The 23,344-nt window shown below is 36.8% G+C and overlaps 1 protein-coding gene and 1 pseudogene across 1 annotated transcript; both read left to right on the forward strand.

The window, feature by feature from the left end:
* Positions 1 to 322: 322 nt before the first annotated feature.
* LOC122913618 lies at positions 323 to 4,269 on the forward strand (annotated as a pseudogene).
* A 9,904-nt stretch (positions 4,270 to 14,173) lies between these two features.
* LOC122914363 (olfactory receptor 4C15-like) lies at positions 14,174 to 15,235 on the forward strand. The gene has a single exon (XM_044260986.1). It carries the CDS (start codon positions 14,174 to 14,176, stop codon positions 15,233 to 15,235), a length of 1,062 nt encoding a protein of 353 aa, XP_044116921.1.
* Positions 15,236 to 23,344: the final 8,109 nt, after the last annotated feature.

Here is a 23,344-nt window from a genome sequence, read left to right on the forward strand (position 1 = left end):
AACCAGGATAGTAAAGACCCTGATATCCTTTTCTTCCCACCTGTTGCATTCAGCTGGTACCACCTGTTGGCCAGAAGTAAGAGAGATCTGGTGGAAGGGGACCAGAGAAAGCAGCCACCCAGGATGTACACATTGAGAATAGATCTGAAGGGGTAGGAAGAATACATCTAGTACCTGTTCCAACAGTGTATTCCACTTTTTCTCCCATGTAAGAGAGTAAACACTTTCATTTGGGGGGTTAGGAGGAAAAAAGAAAACAAAGGAAAAATAAGTAAGGAGTCTTCCAACTGATTTATTTATATAACACTTGTTGAATACCACTATGGGTCAGACACTGACTGAACCAAGTACTGGGGATAAAGAGGCGAACAGGAAAGATACAGGTCTGCTATGCAACTTATTTGAATGGTTTTAAATGGGAAAAAAAAAAGGCATTGAAGAAGACACAAAAAGATGGAAGACCATTCCATGCTTATGGACTGGAAAAATAAATATTGTTAAAATGTATATACTGCCTAGAGCAAGCTATACTTTCAATGCCATTCCAATCAAAATTCCACTGGCATTTTTCAAAGAGCTGGAGCAAGTACTCCTAAATTTTGTATGGAATCAGAAGAGACCCCGAATTGCTAAGGAAATGTTGGAAAAGAAAAAACTGGGGGCATCACGTTGCCTGATTTCAAGCTTTACTACAAAGCTGTAATCACCAAGACAGCATGGTACTGGCAAAAAAAAACAGGCACATAGATCAGTGGAACAGAAAGGAGAGCCGAGATATGGACCCTCAACTGTATGGCCAAATAATCTTCAACAGAGCAGGAAAAAAATATACAGTGGAAAAAAGACAGTCTCTTCAATAAATTGTGCTAGGAAAATTAGACAGCTATATGTAGAAAAATGAAACTTGACCATTGTCTTACACCATACATAAAGATAAATTCAAAATGCATAAAAGACCTCAACATAAGGCAGGAATCCATCAGAATCCTAGAGGAGATCATAGGCAGTAACCTCTTCAATATCAGCCACAGGAACTTCTTTCAAGATATGTAACCAAATACAAAGGAAACAAAAGCAAAAATGAATTTTTGGGACTTCATCAAGATCAAAATCTTCTGCACAGCACAGGGAACAGTCAACAAAACAAAGAGTCAACTCACAGAATGGAAGAAGATATTCACAAATGACAATACAGACAAAAGGCTGATATCCAGGATCCATAAAGAACTTCTTAAACTCAACACACACAAAACATATAATCATGTCAAAAAAAAAAAAAAAAACCAAAATGGGCAGAAGACATGAACAGACTCTTCTCCAATGAAGACATACAAATGGCTAACAAACACATGAAAAAAAAAAATGTTCATCATCACTAGCCATCAGGGAGATTGAAATCAAAACCACATTGAGATACCACCTTACACCAGTTAGAATGGCCAAAATTAACAAGGTAGTAAACAACATGTGTTGGAGAGAAGGTGGAGAAAGGGGAACCCTCTTTCACTGTTGGTGAGAATGCAAGTTGTTATAGCCACTTCAGAAAACAATGTGGAAATTGGAAGGGGAGGTGTATCACGAGAGACTACGGACTCTGAAAAACAATCTGAGGGGTTTGAAGTGGCGGGGGAGGGTGGGAGGTTGGGGTACCAGGTGGTGGGTATTATAGAGGGCACAGATTGCATGGAGCACTGGGTGTGGTGAAAAAATAATGAATACTGTTTTTCTGAAAATAAATAAATTGAAAAAATTAAAAAAAATAAAATAAAAAAATAAAAAATGATAAAAATAAAAAAAAAAAGAATTTAAAAATGGAGCTTCCCTATGACCCTGCAATTGCACTATTGGGTATTTGCCCCCAAAATACAGATGTAGTAAAAAGAAGGGCCATCAGTACTCCAATATTCATAGCAGCAATGGCCACAGTCGCCAAACTGTGGAAAGAACCAAGTTGCCCTTCAACAGACGAATGGATAAGGAAGATGTGGTCCATATACACTATGGAGTATTATGCCTCCATCAGAAAGGATGAATACCCAACTTTTGTAGCAATATGGACGGGATTTTCTAGGATTTCCTTAAAGCATATTAATCCCTTCATATTTCCAGGTATGACCATGTTCCAGAATGATGAAGCAGAATTTTCCATGTGTCTCAAGCAGCAAATATTGGGACAGAAAGCAAGAGGATATACTAGGAAACAGAAGTGTAGTTAGAGGTATCAGGATGGAGCTGTTGTCAGGATATACTGTTAGCAACTGGTTGCTATATCAGTGGCTGGAGAAAAAAAAATAGGTCAAAGGGTATGAGACACAGTGTAAAAATTGTCCAACACACTTAGTGATTACTAATTAAAAATAATATTCTTTTGTAGATTTTCTATCACAAAATGCTATGCTTATATCAGCCTATACTAAGTAGAGAATCCAAACAATGTGACTGAATTCATTCTTTTTTTTTTAATTTAATTTTACTTTTTGAGTGATCCAAGATTCATTTTTTATGTACCACACCCAGTGCTCCATGCAATAGCGCCCTCCTTAAAACCCACCACGAGGCTCACCTAACCGTATACCACCCCCTACCCCCTCCCATCCAGTACCCTCAGTTTGTTTCTCAGAGTCCACAGTCTTCCATGGTTTGTCTCCTCCTCCAATTTACCCCAACTCACTTCTCCTCTCCAACTCCCAATGTCCTCTGTGTTATTCCTTATGCTCTACAAGTAAGTGAAACCATATGATAATTGACTGCCTCTGCTTGATTTATTTCACTCAGCATACTCTCCTCCAGTTCCATCCATGTTGATACAAAAGTTGGGTATTCATCCTTTCTGATGGAGGCGCAATACTCCATTGTTTATATGGACCGTGTCTTCTTTATCCATTCATCTGTTGAAGGGCATCTTGGCTCTTTCCATAGTTTGGTGATTGTGGCCATTGCTGCTTTGAACATTGGGTACATATGACCCTTCTTTTTACCACATCAGTATCCTTGCGGTAAATACCCAGTAGTCCAATTGCAGAGTTGTAGGGTAGCTCTACTTTTAATTTCTTTTTTTTTTTAATTTTTTTCAATTTATTTATTTTCAGAAAAACACTTTTAACCCTTTCTCCATATCCTCTCCAAAACTGTTGTTTCTTGTCTTATTAATTTTGGCAATTCTAACTGGTGTAATGTGGTACCTCAATGTGGTTTTGAATTGAATTTCCATGACAGCTAATAATGATGAACATTTTTTCATGTGTCTATTATCCATTTGCATGTTTTCTTTGGAGAAGTGTCTGTTCATGTCTTTTGTCCATTTTTTGACGTGATTATGTGTTTTGTGTGTGTTGAGTTTGAGGAGTTCTTTGTAGATCTTATATATCAACTCTTGGGCATTACAGATAGCCCAGAGTTGCAGAAAATGCTCTCTGCTGTGTTCCTAACCATGTATGTGTCCACAGATTTGGGAAACTTACTCATTGCGGTAACCGTGATCACAAGTCAGATCACCTATGTATTTTTTCCTTACTTCCTTGTACCTCATGGATGCCATGTACTCTTTTATCATTGCCCCCCCAAGATGATTGTGGACCCTCTCTCCAAGGGCACTACCATCTCATTAGAAGGCTGCCTGACTCAGCTATTTGCAGAGCATTTCTTTGGTGGTGTGGGGATCATCCTTCTCATCATGATGGCCTATGACTACTATGTGGCCATCTGTAAGCCCCTGCACTACATGACCATCATGAGCTCTCCCATGTACTGTCTGCTGCTTGGAGGGGCCTGGGTGGGAGGAGCTCTCCACTCAGTAATACAGCTTCTCTTCATGTATCAAATACCTTCCTGTGGTCCCAATGTCATTGATCACTTTATGTGTGATTTGTTTCCTTCGTTGAAACTGGCCTGCATGGACACCCACACGCTGTGTCCCTTGGTCATCCTTAAGAGTGGAGTAATATGTGTGACCATTTTCCTTGTCCTAATACTTCCTATGTGGTCATCCTCTGCTCCCTGAATTCTCACAGTTCTGGAGGGTGGTGCAAAGCCCTCTCCACCTGTGGCTCCCACCTCACTGTGGTCATCTTGTTCTTTATGCTATACATTTTTCTGTGTGTGTGGCCTGTGGCCACTTACCTCAAAGACAAGGCAATGGCTGTGTCCTTTACCATTGTTGCACCCATATTAAATCCATTTATCTATATCCTGAAGGATGCTAAAGTAAAAATATTTCATGAGGGAACTGGTAAAATGAGGGACCTTTGGCATCATTGGGTTACATGCTAAGGACAGATCTTCCCTACAAGGACAATGAAGTCCCACCAGTCCCATTTATTCGAAGCCGTTGAGCACACAGCAGCCAATGGCATCTTTTAAGTGTACAAATCAGTTAAGATATTATAATCAATTTATTTCCTACCTCTCTAGTATGTATTGTGCTCCATTCCTTTTTTAAAAAATAATTAATTAATTAATTTTTATTTTTTGATTTTTTAATATTTTTTCTTTTTATTTTTTTAAATTTTTTCAATTTATTTATTTTCAGAAAAACAGTATTTATTATTTTTTCACCACACCCAGTGCTCCATGCAATCTGTGCCCTCTATAATACCTACCACCTGGTACCCCAACCTCCCACACCCCCGCCACTTCAAACCCCTCAGATTGTTTTTCAGAGTCCATAGTCTCTCATGATTCACCTCCCCTTCCAATTTACCCCAACTCCCTTCTCCTCTCTAACACCCCTTGTCCTCCATGATATTTGTTATGCTCCACAAATAAGTGAAACCATATGATAATTGACTCTCTCTGCTTGACTTATTTCACTCAGCATAATCTCTTCCAGTCCCGTCCATGTTGCTACAAAAGTTGGGTATTCATCCTTTCCGATGGAGGCATAATACTCCATAGAGTATATGGACCACATCTTCCTTATCCATTCGCCCGTTGAAGGGCATCTTGGTTCTTTCCATAGTTTGGCGACCGTGGCCATAGCTTCTATAAACATTGGGGTACAGATGGCCCTTCTTTTCACGACATCTGTATCTTTGGGGTAAATACCCAGGAGTGCAATGGCAGGGTCATAGGGAAGTTCTATTTTTAATTTCTTGAGGAATCTCCACACTGTTCTCCAAAGAGGCTGCACCAACTTGCATTTCCACCAACAGTGGAAGAGGGTTCCCCTTTCTCCACATTCTTTCCAACACATGTTGTTTCCTGTTTTGTTAATTTTGGCCATTCTAACTGGTGTAAGGTGATATCTCAATGTGGTTTTAATTTGAATCTCCCTGAGGGCTAATGATGATGAACATTTTTTCATGTGTCTGATAGCCATTTGTATGTCTTGATTGGAGAAGTGTCTGTTCATATCTTCTTCCCATTGTTTGATATGTTTGCCTGTTTCGTGTGTGTTGAGTTTGAGGAGTTCATTATAGATCCTGGATATCAACCTTTTGTCTGTACTGTCATTTGCAAATATCTTCTCCCATTCCGTGGGTTGCCTCTTTGTTTTTTTGACTGTTTCCTTTGCTGTGCAGAAGCTTTTGATTTTGATGAAGTCCCAGAAGTTTATTTTCGCTTTTGTTTCCTTTGCCTTTGGAGACATATCTTGAAAGAAGTTGCTGTGGCTGATATCGAAGAGATTACTGCCTATGTTCTCCTCTAGGATTCTGATGGATTCCTGTCTCACATTAGGTCTTTTATCCATTTTGAGTTTATCTTTGTGTACGGTGTAAGAGAATGGTCGAGTTTCATTCTTCTACATATAGCTTTCCAGTTTTCCCAGCACCATTTATTGAAGAGACTGTTCTTTTTCCACTGTATATTTTTTCCTGTTTTGTCAAAGATTAATTAATTTATTTATTTGACAGGCAGAGATCACAAGTAGGCAGAGAGGCAGGGAGAGAGAGAGAGAGAAGAAGAAGCAGGCTCCCTGCTGAGCAGAGAGCCCGATGTGGGGCTCTATCCCAAGACCCTGGGATCATGACCTGAGCCGAAAGCAGAGGCTTTAACCCACTGAGCCACCCAGGCACCCCTCTATTCCTTTTTTTATAATACGCTGGCCACTCTTTTACCTTTCCTTTTATTTTTTTTTTCCTTAACTTTCAATTAATTAATTAATTTACTTACTTAACTTTTTTTTTTTTAAATAATTCAAATCTGGTTGTCAAGAATTCAGGTACTGGTTCAGTGCTTTTGTTTGTTCTTACTCTGCTTGCTGCTGGACTTCTCTTTCTCAGAGCTGCTGCTTGGCTGGCTAATCTCATTCTTTTTTCTTTCCACTTTAATCTCCTTGAGGTGAAGCTTCCACCTCTTTAAACAAGTCTCTTCTGATGTCTTTTCCTGGTCATTCCCCTTAGTTACTCTCTGCTTCTTCATTCCTGAATTCATTTTACATGTCTTCATCTTGCCTCATGTCAAAAAGAAGAAAAAGTAATTTATTGTTAGTAAAAAATTTAGGATTATAATTTTTTTCTGTTTTAATTATTAATTAAAGAACTGGAAGGATCATAATGATATTCCTAACCTTAAATATTTGTAATCTGTTTGGGAATTTTCCTAGTGTCAAAAGTAGGTCCAAATCTCCATCTTCTATTACATAGGTAAGAACTATTCTCACCCATTTGTGCTGAAGTTATTACCTATCAGTTCAATTTCATAAATTTTTTTCTCTTATTTGTTCTATGGGATCCCCAAGTTAATTCACAATATATAGCTTTACTCATTAAACATATTACTTAGGGATTCAATGCCTGAGTTCTTGACACTAACATCTGAAACAAATTTTGATCTTACTACTTTTTTTTTTTGAGATCAAGGTTTTTAAATTTATTTTATTTATTTATTTTATTAACATAGAATGTATTATTCATTTCAGGGGTACAAGTCTGTGATTCATCAGTCTTACACAATTCACAGCACTCACCGTAGCACATACCTTCCCCAGTGTCCATCACACAGCCAACCCATCTCTCCCACTCCCCTCCCCTCCAGCAACCCTCAGTTGTTTCCTGAGATTAAGAGTCTCCTAAGGTTTGTCTCCCTCTCTGGCCTTGTCCTGTTCCACTTTTCCTTCCCTTGGCCCATGATCCTCTGTCTTATCTCTCAAATTCCTCATATCATTGAGAACATGTGACAATTATCTTTCTCTAATTGACTTCTTTCACTTAGCACGAGAGCCTCTAGATGATCTTACTACCTTTTTATAGGACTTGCTATAATATTAGCTTATAAATTGTATGATTATCTCTATATTAGAATTTAAAAATTCAATACTATCCATGATACAAAGGCATAGCAAAATAAAGTAAAATGCTGCCTTAGTTTGTAGAAGAATATCTGCCTAAAAAGTTATTGCAAGCATCAGATTTATGGAGAAACATTAGATGAACTTGCTTCCTATCTCACTGAGAAAAATTAAACCATCAGAAGAACATTTCCATAGCCATGACTGTCAATCTACCAGCATCTGTTCAAATATATACCACCTTCCTACCTTCTCCAATAAACACACTACCTTGCTCCTATCCAAAGGCAACCAATCTCTTTATAATATAATTTCTGAGCCTCACTTCCTTATCACTTACATGAATGCATCTCTTATTTAATCTATGTTTCCCTTACTAATGTATCATTTGCTTCAGCAAAGAAGCAGTCTGTCATTTCTTTTATTTTTTTTCATTTCTTTTATTTTTAAAATGAAATTTTCCCTTGATCTTATTTCCTTTATCAGCCACCATTTTCTATGATGAATTAATAATACCCTTCCACCAGAATGACAAAGTGTATTTTCATTGAAATTGATGAACTGATTCTAAAATTTGTATGTATGTGTAACTGTCTTTAAACAGCCTTGGCAATAAAACCAGTGTGAGCAACATAGAGCTAAGGGACAGGATCTTCTACATACCAGAACATACCGTAAAGATCTGCTTTGTAAACATTTTGCTGTAGGCCTGTTAATAAAGAACTTTAAAGAGTGGAAGAAATGGCCAAAGATAGATATCTTTGGAAACATGGTATAAATTTTGTAAATTAATAAATAATGAAGGCAGAATTTTAAATCTGAGGGAAGAATGGTTTATTGAATTAATCCTGGGAGAGCAAATTACTATTTATCTGCCTCTACTCGATACCCCCATTTCATACATTTATTTGTGCCTGTCTTTGTCTCTGTCCTCTCTCATTTTTGATTTATAAAGTTGTTTTTTTAAAACTTCAACTAATATTTGCACAAATATTTATCAAATATTATATTGTTATATTATCTGTCTCATCCCATCGTCACACTATTATTTAGGTGTTATACCACTCATTTCCTCTAATAGAATCAAATAATTAGTGATGAAGAAAACAGGGCATGGGATAAAGTAGAAGATGCCGAGTGTGGTTTGAAGTAGGTTCCAAAGCTCCATGATTAATTGCTGGAGTCCTGCTGTTGAGTCATGTGTTTAGAAGATCATCTTCTCTAGGAATGTGGACTGGGTCAGATGGTTCTTCTGGTCAGGGAAACTCTAAAATTTCAGTTAAAAGAAAATAATGCTTGTTCCTTAGTACCACAGTTGAATAACACTTGTCCCTTAATACCACAGGTAGATAACACCTGTCCCTCAATACCACAGGTGAAGTTACTTCTGTATATTCACATTTCTGATGAATCACCTCAATTCTGCTTCTTTTTATCAGATGTGAATAGACATAAAAACAGGTAGGATACAAGAGTGTGTAGAACAACAGTCTCCTGCGTATGGACCCTCTACAAAGGGACATCGTGAGCTAAGTCTACGTTTCCCTCAAGCTTCAATCCCAGAGCTACCTAGATTTAGAGTAAGCAGACCTGCCATCCCTTCCCTTTAAAAAAATGGAAAAGAGAAAAATTCCTTTAATCTTTAAAAATTGTGTGCTTTAGTTTTAAAGTGATGGCATATATAGCTTAAGCACTGAGGAATAAAAAAGTAGATTTTAAATTAGTCTATACATTTTTGCACATTATTCATAAAAATGTGTTAATCTTTAACAAGCACCTGTTGCTACTCCACTCCCAACACATTACAGGTCCTTGTGGATTGATGTTGTACTTCTTCCCAGGACGCAGCTCTTGTATTGGTAAGCACATGGACATTTTGCCTTCATGTTGCACAGAGATATTGTATTCTATCCCAATGCACAGTTTTCTATTCTTAAATATGAAGGGAAAGGGAAGTGTCTTTAAATAGAAACCCAGGAGAATTTGGAAAAAAAGAAAAAAAAAGTAGAAACTTTAATTGGTTGGAGACATAAAAGATTTGCAAATACTTGATCAAATCAAACCACAGGAAACTGTGTCTTGAAAAATCATACTGGTGGGAAATTGCCAAACCCTGAGGAGAACTGAGAAACAATTCTACAGGGTCATGTCCTCTCAGGGATAATTCTTTAAATTGCAGTTGGAAAGCAAGGAGGAAACTTATGCTTTTTTACTTTTTTCCTGGAGACCGTGTTGAAGATAGATAAGTAGTGAGGAACATTCTCTACCTTGTCAGCCAGAGTTACTCTTCCTCTCCCTCTTACATGTACAAGTAAGACTTGGAAACACACTTCAAGTTTTCGGTAGCCTTTGAAGGGCTTTTCTGTGCAGTGTAGGAGATTGCCATCACCAGAATTTTCAAGAAACTGACAAATGGTAAGATTTATAATGCACATTTTGCATTTTCAGGGAGGATTTTAAAGTGTAATGTAGTACTTTAAAAAAATGCTGGTGTTGTTCAACTACTACGTTTAATGCAAGCATGAGTCTATCACTTAGCTGTGTACCTTGAGCAAGCTACATAACTTTTTCGCTGTGAATCTTCATTTTTAATCTAGATTATATATGAAAAGTCTCAAAGGATTTGGAAACAAAGTAATTTATGTGGCATTCACAGGAGAGCACTTGACACAATAATATGTGCTCAATAAATAGCCGCTCTTAAAATGAAAACACTTTTTAGAGGGTTAGCAGTACCCAATACAGGGGTACCTGGGGGGCTCAGTGGATTAAAGACTCTTCCTTCGGCTCAGGTCATGATCTCGGGGTCCTGGGATCAAGCCCCATATTGGGCTGTCTGCTCTGCAGGGAGTTTGCTTCCTCCTCTCTCCGCCTGTCTCTCTGCCTACTTGTGATCTCTATCTGTCAAGTAAATAAATAAATAAAATCTTAAAAAAAAAGAAAAGGAGTACCTAATGCATTACAACTAATAAAATTAGAACTTACATAGTTTTTCATCTCCAAGTTAAATCCAAATGATGATGAAATGCAGCATGTACCTATTTTGGTCCTAGTCATATAATCTTATTTTTTTTTTATTCTTTCTGATTATATTCTCATATATAATTCATCTTCTAATGCCTTCCTTATCCTGATATTTTAGGTTAAGAGGTGCTTTTTTTTGAGTCTGCAAGGAATACTGAAGCATTATCAGGCAGATTTAAGTGCTGTTTACTATTTACAGAGTTATATATAATACAGAACTCTATAGTCCCACAACAAATCCCTAACAAATGGCACAAGGAAGGACATTAAGAGTTAAGGACATTAAGAACATTAAGCAAGTATCTTATTGAAATCAAATAGCATAGGTTTCTGATTTAAAATATGTCCACTTATTTTTATCTAAGTGCACTTGATGCCAAAAATAACGTTACATTTCTGTCGCAGAATTTTTCAAGAATATTTAAGTGGCTGAATCTCTGCACTGCTTTGGTACTAGTTGTTGGGGTTTGTCTCTCTTAAAGTGAGATAAATCTCTAAGACAACAGAAAAAAGAATGCTCAAGCATCTCTCAGGATGACACAGGTGGGAACAGAGAAAGCTTTTTATTTTTATTTTTTTTTCAAATTCCAGACACAGTAAGAGTTTAAAATAGTGAAAATATAAAACATTTAGTGGAATCAGCAGAGCAATATTGATAAAAGAGAAAGGGAATCCAGATTGTAAGGAATAGAATATGCTTCATTAGAACAAGAGAATAAATTTTTTTATTGCTGAAGAAAATAATGATCCCAAATCAGAAATAGAGTGGATTGTAGGATTTTAGGGAGAATCATTAAGAATGGAGTTTTAATCTACTCTTTTAATTTGTACTAACTATATTTTTAAAATATTTTGAAATATAATTGCAAAATTCTACATATAATTGTGACCTTACTATTAATTCCTCAAGTAGTTTCTGTTTTTTGTTTTTGTTTTGTTGTTGTTGTTGTTTTTATTTTTGTAATGTCCTCCTCCACAGAACTAATGTGTATAAGCAAGATGTCAGAGAGAGAATTCAGGAGAAATCATAAAGTAAATACATAGGCTTGAAAAAATTATCAGTGACAATATAGAATCTCTAAGAGCAGAAATGAGATCTAATTTGGCCAGACTAAAAAATGCTATGAATGAGTTTTATTCTAAACTGGATACTCTAACAGCCTGGGTAAATGAAACAGAAAAAGAATCCATGATCTAGAAGATAAGCTGATGGAAAAGATGGAAGTTGAGTAAAACAGAATAGGCATCTAGAAGCACATAAAGAAAGGGTTGGAGAGATTAATGAAGACATTAAACATTCCAATGTCAGAATTCTTGGGATTCTCATATAGTTTTAAAAATATACTTGAAAGTTGAAACAGGAATTTCTATTATTTTCAGAATGATTGATGTAAGAATTTGTTTTGTGCCAAAATGAATGGGAAGGAAACAGTGGGCAAAGCTGTGAGTAGGGAGGCAAAATTCCCCAGGTCACAGCCCGGGAGATGGTCCACAGTTCCGTTTACAGCCATGAGAGTCCTTGAACAATCTCTGGTGCACATCCAGTGTACTGAAGAGTACAGCTATTGAAAAGGATAGATCTTTGAATCTTTGGGAAAGTTTGGGCCATGATACATCTATTTATGAAAAGCTTATAATAGTTTAACATTTTTAGTTTAAGAAGCTATGTTATGTTATTATGTTAGTTCCATCTACACAAATTAATTATACTGGACATTTAATAAAATGATTCTCAAGCCCCCCTCCTTTTTTCTGAACAGCTAAGTTGATGGAAAATGATGGTGCTGTGGATTCAAAGATTTTTTAGGGATGTCTGAGTGATCCATTGGTTTAATTATCTGACTGTTGCTTTCAGCTAAGGTGTTTGATCTCAGTGTCTTGAGATCATGCTCTGCCTCTGACACTGCATTCAACAGAGTCTGCTTCAGATTCTCTCTCCCTCTCCCTCTGCCCCTCCTGCTCATACTCTTTCTCTAGAATAAATAAATCATCTTTAAAAAGTAAGCTTGATTTTTAATTTTATATTCATGCAGTTCTTTTTTATTACTAAATAATTTAAATTTTGCTTTATTCACTCACTTCCTTTTTATCTTATATTCTATTTAAAAAATTTTTATTTTTAAATATATTTTCAGTGTTCCACAATTCATTGTTTATGCCATTCTGTCTAGATACTTTTTGAAATCTTCACATGTTGATTTTAAGGTTATTTTAACACGTCTATATAAATGGGCAGAGTTACTATACATTTGTTGCTTTTCTCATTTTACATATTATAAAAATCCTTCACCATTCATGTCCTCACATTACTAATTAGTGTTTTACTGACAGCATCAGATGCTATCAATCTGTCATAGTCTGAATTACAGAAACATCCTCCTATTGTTGACCACATTAGATATTTCTAAATTTTCATCATTATAAATGACACAACATCATCTTCCATTATAAAAGTTATACCACACTATTTAACTTTTAGAATATCTTTGTGGTAGGATTTTTTACTATGAGGAATACAAATATGTTTATTATTCTGGAAATAATGCAAAAGCATTTTCCGAATGATTGCATAAGTGAAGCAGTTTCACTGCAATTTTAGAATTGGTATATTTTTAAAAACCATGATTTAACAACCTGAGGGTTTTGAAGGGGAGGGGGGTGAGAGGTTGGGGGAGCCAGGTGGTGGGTATTAAAGAGGGCACATATTGCAAGGAGCACTGAGTGTGGTGCAAAAACAATGAATATTGTTACGCTGAAAAGAAATTTAAAATAAAAAAGTTAAAAATTAAAAAAATGATTTAAAATAAAAAAAAACATATTTTACCTTATGATGGATTAAAATTTCCAGTTCACTTTGTGTGTGTAGAGACTGGGTAATCAAAATCCCAAACAGTTACCAATTTGTATCTGTGAGTAATTAGGGCATTATCTTCTGATTCTGCACTCATTTGTTCTGTGTCCTTCATCAAAGGGCCTCATCCAAACATAAACAAGGGTATCAGAAGGCTTGAACCTTTACAGGTGGATGGAGAATTGAAAGGCCAACCTGCTCCGCATTCTTGCAAGAAAAGGAAAGTTCTTGTTCCTTTCTGTTGACACAGTGGGAAGGACTTGGGTGTTAGAACTGAAGTTTCTCTATTAACATCCCAGACCTAGCATGCGTTCTGAACTTTATCTTTGTATGCATGAGTTTCCTACCAGTAAAATAAGGATAAGACCTAACATGGACTGTATCCTAGGCACCAGGCCCAGAACAATTTTTTTTTTTTTGTATTGTTTAACTTAGTCAACATGGCAACACTCTGATATAGGTTTTTTTTTTTTTTTTCTTCTAAATTCCAGTTCTTATTTTAAAATGATGAAAAACAAACAATTCAACACATGGATACTTGCTCTGTGTTTGTATGGAGCTTTCCCATGTATCTTTCCCTTTTGTAAGGAATGAATGAACTCATCTTAAAGGCCAAGTTTATTTCAGATGTTTAAAGAAATATTTGGAGAGTAGCCATGATTTGCAATTGCCTCTTAATATGAATGTTATTCTCCTGTTTGCAGATCATGCAAACTCCTAGCAAGGATAACATGCAAATGCCCTCTGCTCCTATTCTGTGCACATGGGTGGACATGATAACTCCAGTGTTATACCCCTTTCCTAAGAATCTTTCTCAACAGTTTACTCCAGGAAGCCACTGCTAAGTGAGTAGAGTTGACAATTGAGATAAACTATTTCTCCACATGTGGATACTCCTTTGCCCCTTATTGTAGCTCTGGCTATTTTAAAGTATTTAATAAAAGTATTTAATAATATTTAAAAATAGTATTTTTCTCCTCCTCAATTCTTCCTGACCTCCCAATAGCAGCTTCAACAAATTTTGAATTTTGTGTTCTTAGTGATGCTAGAAATACAGAAGATAATTTCTCATGTGGATGCACCAAATTCTTAGTGACTACTGTATCACATTGCACTGTCTGAAACACATTTTTCTTTCTCATAATTGTAGACTCTACATGTTTCTTCTGGCAGCTTTGAGCTTTCCCTTGGAAATCATGCAAAACCAAAGCTTTGTAACTGAGTTTGTCCTTCTGGGGCTTTCACAGAATCCTAATGTTCAGAAAGTAGTATTTGTTGTATTTTTGTTTGGCTACATTGCAACTGTCGGGGGCAACTTGCTAATTGTGGTGACCATCAGAAGCAGCCCAGCACTCCTTGGCTCACCCATGTACTACTTCTTGGCTTTCCTGTCCTTCCTGGATGCCTGCTTCTCTACTGTCATTGCCCCCAAGATGATTGTGGACTCCCTCTATGAGAGGAAAACCATCTCTTTTGGAGGTTGCATGACCCAGCTCTTTGCCGAACACTTCTTTGCTGGGGTGGAGGTGATTGTCCTCACAGCCATGGCCTATGACCGCTATGTGGCCATCTGTAAGCCCCTACACTACACAACCATCATGAACTGGAGGCTCTGTGGCATTCTGATGGGTATAGCCTGGACAGGGGGTTTTCTGCATTCAATGATACAAATTCTCTTTACTTTCCAGCTGCCCTTCTGTGGCCCCAATGTCATTGATCACTTCATGTGTGATTTGTACCCATTACTGGAGCTTGCCTGCACTGACACTCACATCTTTGGCCTTTTGGTAGTTGCCAACAGTGGGTCTATCTGCATCATAATATTCTCTTTGTTGCTTGTCTCCTATGTTGTCATCTTGCTCTCTCTGAGAACCCATAGTCCTGAAGGGCAGCGGAAAGCTCTTTCCACCTGTGGATCTCATATTGCCATTGTGGTTTTGTTCTTTGTCCCTTGCATATTTGTGTATGCACGACCTCCATCTGCTTTCTCCTTTGACAAAATGGTGGCTATATTTTACACCATCCTAACTCCTTTGCTCAATCCTTTGATTTACACTTTCAGGAATAGGGAAATGAAAAATGCCATAAAGAAAGTATGGAACAGATTGATGATGGGTTGTAGTGACAAATGAAATATTAAAGTTTAAAAAAAATTGTGAAGAATAAGTCAAATTTTTGAGACAAAAGCTTTGTGTGTTTGGGTCTCTTTAATAGGTGCTTATATAATGAAAACAAAAATAAAAACGACCCAGTAATATGGGACTATGAAAATATTTTCACCCTTAGATCAATTATCAACTCTGATTTGGCAATTCAGTATCTTCATAGTAAGTTAAAAGGAATTGGAGATTATGTTTTCTTAAAATCTAAGATTCAATAAAAGATTATAAATAGAAATTTTCCTTCAGGACTCTTGCCACTCATCCCATGATTTGGTAAATTTGTAAGAAATGGAAAAAAAATCTGAGAGATTAGAAACAGAAACTTACACTATTTCAAGTGAGAAGAAGCTCATGTGTAGGATACTGATCTTTGTGATTGATGAAGACAACAGTCATGACTCAAGAATGGAAGAGATCAAGCATTATCAGAAACTGAGCAATAAGAGTCTTTACATCATATGACTATGTTCTGAAAAAGAGGAGCTCACACCTTGGATTTCATGACCCCACTTCCCCATTTACTCTTATTTATTTATTTAAAAAAAAATTGTTCTAGAGAAGTTATTACTTTCTGATATGCAGATATAATTTAATTTTCCTATTTTTAGTTTTTTTGTCAGCCTCCTCTCATGGACTGTAAGCTCTAGGTGAGGCAGGGAATTTTGTATTTCCTGTTTTTGGTCCATGATATATCGGATGTATCATATCCTTTACATCAATACACTAAGGTGTCATGTTTGGCAAAGGAATGTAGTTATTACAGATATTAAATCTTGAAAATGGTAATATATTATTATTGTGTGTGTATATATATGTGTGTGTGTATTCATATATGTGATATACATATACATATTCAAATAGAAAATAAAGCCGTTGTTCTCTATGAACTTTCTTATTCTTCACTCTCTGTCCATTCTTTCATTGTGTACAAAAACAAATCTTGCTCTCAGTGATCTGAGTTTTAATCATGAAGTATTTCTGATCACATTAATATCATTTATTCCCTCAAATTTTCACTGTGTTAGTTGGGTTTATCTAGCCAGAATTTCTGAGTTATTAATTGGAAACCTTCCCTTGTAGGATACAACTTTAAATAAACAGAGTTTAAATCAGGGCCCTGACTGTTGCTAAATTGAAGACAAAGTTGGCTCAAACTAGGACAAACCTCAGTTGGCATTTGTTCTATTTCCACACAGTTTCCATGATGGGATGAGCATAGTCAAGTGAATTCAGGAAATCTTGGAATTGCTTTGACAGAACCTGGAATCCAGATGTCATCCAGTCTTTTGGTGTACAAGAAATTTAATGAGTGCTAAAGGTCATTTGACTCAGAGATTGAAGAAACTTCAAGAGATTGTTGACTCACCTTCTTGCCTTTGGCCACTTCAGGATCTTCTTGCAAACTACCCTCCAAAATTTCCCCACCAGAATGGAAAGCTTAATAATTCCTTCAAAAGTAAGAAGTTCATTTAGGACTTTTGGACTGGGAAATTTAATGCAGGGGCTCATTCATTGTCAGTTATTGTTTTCCAGGCCAAGAAATCTTATGACATTACTATGCACATCATATGAACATAAAAGAGATTTAGACTTGTACTTAAGAGATGTGGATTCTAAACTCAGTTCTGTTACCAATTAGCTGTGGGAACTTTGTGGGATATTTCACTTTTCTGGTTCTCAGTTCCTCATGTTTAAGTAAGATTAATAAAAACAAATGAATATTTCTTCTGTGCTTTCTCTGAGCCAGGGATTCATTATTTTTATGTTAAATATTTTAAGATTTACAGAAGCATTTTATTTATTTATTTGACAGAGAGATCACAAGTAGGCAGGGAGGCAGGCAGAGAGAGAAAGGGGAAGCAGTCTCCCTGCCAAGCAGAGAGCCCGATGTGGGGCTTGATCCCAGGACCCTGGGATCATGACCTCAGCTGAAGGCAGAGGCTTAACCCTCTGAGACACCTAGCCACCCCCAGAAGCATTTTAAAGGTAGGTCTTCATATTCCCATTCAATTGATGGAGAAGCTGAGTTCTAAGATCTTAAGTGACACACCAAAAACCTTCCTCAGGATTCTTCCAGTCCATTTGTGATAAAAGAGACCAGGTTTTGTGGTGTGATTTTCTCTGACATTTCTGTGAAGTGCCAGGGCTTGATGGTTGCCACTAAGCCTTTCAGCAAGATGGCAAGGCATTGTGCGATCTTTTGTGGGATCCTCTCACCTCCATTCCTGTCTCCCCATTCTGTCCTTCCCCTGTTCCCTGCATGACTCAGCTCATCCCCATCGAAGGTGCCTAGCAGATAGTGACACACTTGGTAGTTGATATTTGGACCAAATATCCAGAGTGCTGGGTAATAACATGATTTGCCACATGAAAAGTAATTTTTAATGCAATCTATATCATCTTAAGTAGGTTATAACCATTCACAAGCGATTTTCTCTCTGGTAGTTGGAAGGGCATGTATCTTTTAAAAATATTTATTTATTTACACATTTATTTATTTATTCATTTATTTATTTGAGAAGGAGGAGAGAGAGAGCAAGCAGGGAGAGGAGCAGAGGGAGATGAACAAAGAAACTCTGATGAGTGCAGAGCAAGACACAGGGCTGGATCTCGTGACCCTGAGATGATGACCTGAACCATTATCAGGAGTCAGAGACTTAACTGACTGAGCCACCCAGGCACCCCAGGAAGGGCACATATATTAAAAAAAAAAAAAAAAAAAAGGAAATATAGAAGACAATACATAATACATGTATTCAAAAATTATTTTTCTTCTTTCTTTCTTTCTTTCTTTCTTTCTTTCTTTCTTTCTCTCCTGTCTTCCTCTATAAATTGACTTAGGAACATAGGTAAGATTAGGAATGGGGGAACTGAATAAAATATTAAAAATTAAGAAATAATGGGGGTACCTGGGTAGCTGAGTCATTTGAGTGTCTGATCTTGATTTCAGCTTAGGTCATGATCTCATGAGATTGAGCCCTGTGTGGGGCTTCACACTGGGCATGGAACCTGCTTGAGATTTTCTCTCTCCCTCTTCCCCTCCCCTCACAACTCCTGTGCACTTTCTCTCTAAAAAAGATGAAGGAAGGAAGGAAGGAAGGAAGGAAGGAAGGAAGGAAGAAAGGGAGGAAGGGAGGGAGGGAGGAAGGAAGGAGGAAAAAAAGAGAAGGAGAAAGAGAGAGAAAGAAAGAAACAAACAAACAAACAAACAGACTGGAAAATGTTATTATCAGTTGACTTTTCCTAAGAGAAAATAGGAAATTTAAGAAGGTGAAAAACTTGCTTAACATCACATAGAAGATATTGGTGGGGCCAGGACACATGTCAGTCTACCAGACATACTCCATCTATCTAAACCATTAACTGATTTCAACAACTTTCATGCTTCTAGAGGAGATGGGTTTAAGCAAAGCCTATGGAGAAGAAAGCAGAGTTTTCTCTCCTGCAGTTCACAGTGAGTTGAAGCTAACTAATTGGCCCCAAAGCATGTGTTTGCCCATGGACCATCTGAACAAGTTAACACATTGGACATCCTTTGGGACTGGGTTGGGAGTAATGGTTTTCCTGGGGTTCCTGAGGCTGGATGCCTGCCTTAGGCATTTGTAAACTTGGGTGAGAGTTGCCATAAATATGCAGTGCTGTAGAAGGAATCAGTTACTTCATGTGTTTTCCAAAAGAGCAACTCTGGGAAGAGAAGTGGCTTCAGAAGAATTTCTCTCTCAGAGTGCAGGGATAAAGTTCCTCCACAAAGTTTTGAGGAACTGAATTAATAAATTTCTCTTTTTTCATGAACGTCTCTCCTGCTCCAATCTAGGCCTTGTTTTTGTCTGACTTAGTGCTTCTGGGGAAGAATTCTGTGATGTAAGGCCACATGCAGAGTCCCCTTTCTGCATAAACTCTCTACATCCCATCACCTCTTATGATGAAACCAGTGACAAACCTCAGTGAAGTATAGTTTGTATGTTTTATTCAAGCTTCATATGATTCAGCTTCTAAGTAAATTGAAGTTGAAGATACAAAAAAATTTATTCTATTGGAAGTCATCTATTTCCTCATAAGCAAAGAGGTAAGTTTTTCATCTGTCTGAGATAATTTCTTCACATTGCCTTGTCAAGACTGATCTGATGGAATCTATACTCAGAGTGTCTTCTAACAAATTATGAAGTTCCTGGATGCTATTTCCACCCATGAGGGGCTGAGATGGCCCAGGGTTCCCAAGCCTTTCCTAGCCTCAGCAGAAGACTTTGCTACCTTTCAAATAATCTATGCTTAATGCAGGGGTGGGGTAGAGAAGGAAACTTCAGCATGGCATTGTGGCCAACTTGGCAGAAGTTTCTATCTTGAGGAGTTCCCTGATTTGAAAAGTTTTAGGTCAGTGGTGATGTTTCTGAGATGGAATATAAGGTAGGAGTGCATTTTCTATACTCTTGGGTTTTCAAGACCTTTTAAACCCCTTGTTTATGACCCACAACTACAACTTTTGTCTGGTTTTAAGGTGAGAGATCATGGGGTGGGTCAGGAGGAAAGAAGTTGAACTCTCCAATGAAAACTTGGGTCAAATAACTCTCTTCACCATTTTTTTTTCTCACCTTCCTTCTTTTGTACGTCTGTTGTGTCTTATTCCCTAACTCTTCAATGCCTGGTGTCTGTTCACTCCCAGTCTCCTCTTTCCTGCTCTGACTGTATTATGTATTTTCCCTGTCTTCCTCTTCACCATTATTCATTTGGGTATCTAATTTTCCATTTACCTCACCATGCAGTTTATAGAACCTGATTTTTGGAGTCAGGACCAGGAGTTAATGTATCAGTTGGTATCCTCTAATGGCTCAGGATTTGTCTTCTCTTGGATGCGATCTACGTGATGATAGAGATTTATTGTTTCATATGCTGCAATGTCTGAATGCTAGAGAAAGAAAATGTTATCTAGTAACATCCCATTCTAGTTCTAGCCTGACTGTACTGTACTCAGTGAAACTTTCTTGATCGCAGGTGAAGCTCTGCATACAGATGTCTCTGTGCATAAAGCAAGAGGCCACACCTACCTTGCAAGAAAACATGCAGGTCAAATGAAATAACAAAAGAGGAATATTGTTTAAATGATGTTTGAAGATTATAGAGCAAGAATAATATATAATCTAGAATCGCCTAATTGAATTGTGATATATATATATATCTCACAATGTGTATATATATATATATATATATATACATTAAAATAAGAGGTAGAGGCAGAAGGCTATTGACCTGGGAAAACCAAGGGAATATTATTGATACCAATATAATTTGAATTGTAAAATTTCAACAGGTAAAAGTAAAAATTAAGAATTTTACAAATAAAAAACGCATGCTCTGTTAACGTGATATCATCCAAAATCAGGGTAAGACAGTGTGGAGTATGAGGAAATGACTGAATTCACTGATAGAACTCTGAGTGGTGGTGTTGATCTCACATAATGGATATACCCATAAGTGCTACTTTCTTGTTTTAATGCCCTCAAATTTTTGCTTTTTTTTTCAAAATTTTGCCTTTGGCCTTCTTTATGCTTATTTAAAATAAAAGAAAATAGAACCACCTCTCCTGGCTTTCATGACTGTCCATTATCTGTCCCCACATTTCTCTGTTACTTACCGTTTAATTTAATGGAACTATAGGTTTATGGTGCTCATCTCTATGCTAACCTGAAGCTATGCATGTTTCACCCTCTGTATTTTACGGACTATTCTCACCTAACTTCACAGTCAAGCCCTCCCTCCCTTTGGGTCCATCCCTTTTCTAATGTTTCTTCCTCTTGTTCTCCTTCTCCTCCTCCTCCTTCTTTTTACGATTTTATTTATTTTTTTGAGAGACAGAACAAATGGGAGAAAGGGCAGAGGGAGAAAATATCCAAACAAACTTCTGCTGAGCATGGAGCTCAACTGGGGAGCTTCACCCCAAGTTCCATGAAATCAGGAACTGAGTAAAAACCAAATGTTGGCCCTTTAACTGATTGAGCCACCCAGACACCCTAGGAATCTGATGTTTCAAAACAAAGTAATCATTATATATTCGTTTCTTTTCTATAGCTGTCAGAGATCATTGGGACTGCCAATCAGAGCTTTTAATTATAATATCTTTAGCTTATCTTTCTACACTAATATTATTTTAGCTGGATGACAATTAAGTTTTAAGTTTTGTTTACATATAGAACTTTATTGGGATAAATGGATATTTGAGTAAGTAATTTTAAAATATATATTATACTAAGGGAAAGTGAGTATAAACTTATGGACTACTTGAGTTTCAAAGAACTGTTTATACGAACCGTGTCTTCTTTATCCATTCATCCGTTGAAGGGCATCTTGGCTCTTTCCATAGTTTGGTGATTGTGACCATTGCTGCTCTGAACATTGGGGTACATATGACCCTTCTTTTCACTACATCAGTATCTTTGGGGTAAATATTCTGTAGTGCAATTGCAGAGTTGTAGGGTAGCTCTATTTTTAATTTCTTAAGGAATCTCCACACTGATTTCCAAAGTGTCTGTACCAACTTGCATTCCCACCAAGAGTGTAAGAGGATTCCCTTTTCTCCACATCCTCTCCAACACTTGTGGTTTACTGTCTTGTTGATTTTGGCCATTCTAACTGGTGTAAGGTGGTATCTCATTATGGTTTTGATTTGAATCTCCCTGATGGCTTTTGAAACTTCACTGAGCAGCCAGTTCATAATCAAGGTAACTTTGTATATATGGAACCAGAATTCACTTGGTATTATCACAATGTGTATAATTCTTATGTAGTTAACAATCTTATCTAGAGGTATGCTAGCCCTCCTGCTTGGTTGTAAAGAAGCTGAGGACAAATAAGTGAAACCATATGATAATTGACTCTCTCTGCTTGACTTAATTCACTCAGCATAATCTCTTCCAGTCCCGTCCATGTTGCTACAAAAGTTGGGTACAAGGGGCGTTAGAGAGGAGTAGGGAATTTGGGTAAATTGGAAGGGGAGGTGAACCATGAGAGACTATGGACTCTGAAAAACAATCTGAGGGGTTTGAATTGGGGGGGGTTGGGGGTTGCGGTACCAGGTGGTGGGTATTATAGAGGGCACGGCTTGCATGGAGCACTGGGTGTGGTGAAAAAATAATGAATAATGTTTTTCTGAAAATAAATAAATTAAAAAAAAAGAAGCTGAGGACAAATTTCTGTGCCATTTACATAGATTGTGGATATGAGTATGCAGTTAGTACATACTAGTGGCTGATCTGATGTTGTTATTGATTAATTGAAGGATTAATGATTTATCAGAGTTTCTCAAAACACATACCAAAATAAATTCTGATTATTTGACATCAATATTAAAAGTTGCAAATGTATTATAAGACAGAATAAAGATAAATTATAGTAATTTCCTAAACAGAAGTAATAAAGGTAAAATTATTACCACCATGACCCTGAATCTGTGGAAGTAATTTCTTCTTAAAGCATAATCCAAACAAGATACTCAAGAGGTCAGGAATAATAGTTGCAAACTCATGTCCAAATCAAGGAATGTGGTTTTTAAAAGGTAGTCTCCAAGTGTATATGTTTTAAAGTTATAAGGGATATTATTTATAATATATACATCATATATGATTATATATAAATAGATATAAATATATACATTACAAATATATATTATATGTTTATATTATGTATATAATGCATATTATATATTACGTGCACTTAATACACATAAATATATACTTATTAAAGTATCTGTTAGAGTGTCTAATTGTCAAATGAAGAAAAAGCTTCAAGACGTTAAAGTCATCTGATCAAGATTGTAGCAAAGTCATTAGTTCTCAGAACTTGGCAGAGCTCACAATTACTTGAGCTTTATTATTCCTGAAAATCCCAGTCCACATAAGAAGACCTTCAGCTAATGCTCATGGTTAAATCATGGACATTAACATTAAAAGAACAGAATAAAACACAAAAACAAACCAAAAAAACCCCAAGGTTTTCCAAGTGATTTCAATATATGAAGAACTGAGAGCCATAGGTTTATGTGTTGATGGAATTAGAACTATAAAAGTGCAATTCTGAATCAATTTCACC

The sequence above is a fragment of the Neovison vison genome, chromosome 7 (genome assembly GCF_020171115.1).
Source record: "Neovison vison isolate M4711 chromosome 7, ASM_NN_V1, whole genome shotgun sequence".
Taxonomy (NCBI): Eukaryota; Metazoa; Chordata; class Mammalia; order Carnivora; family Mustelidae; genus Neogale; species Neogale vison.

What these genes read in the sequence shown, in the direction of transcription:
- LOC122914363 (XM_044260986.1), top strand. Translation starts at nt 14,174, where the DNA reads ATGTGGATGCACCAAATTCTTAGTGACTACTGTATCACATTGCACTGT.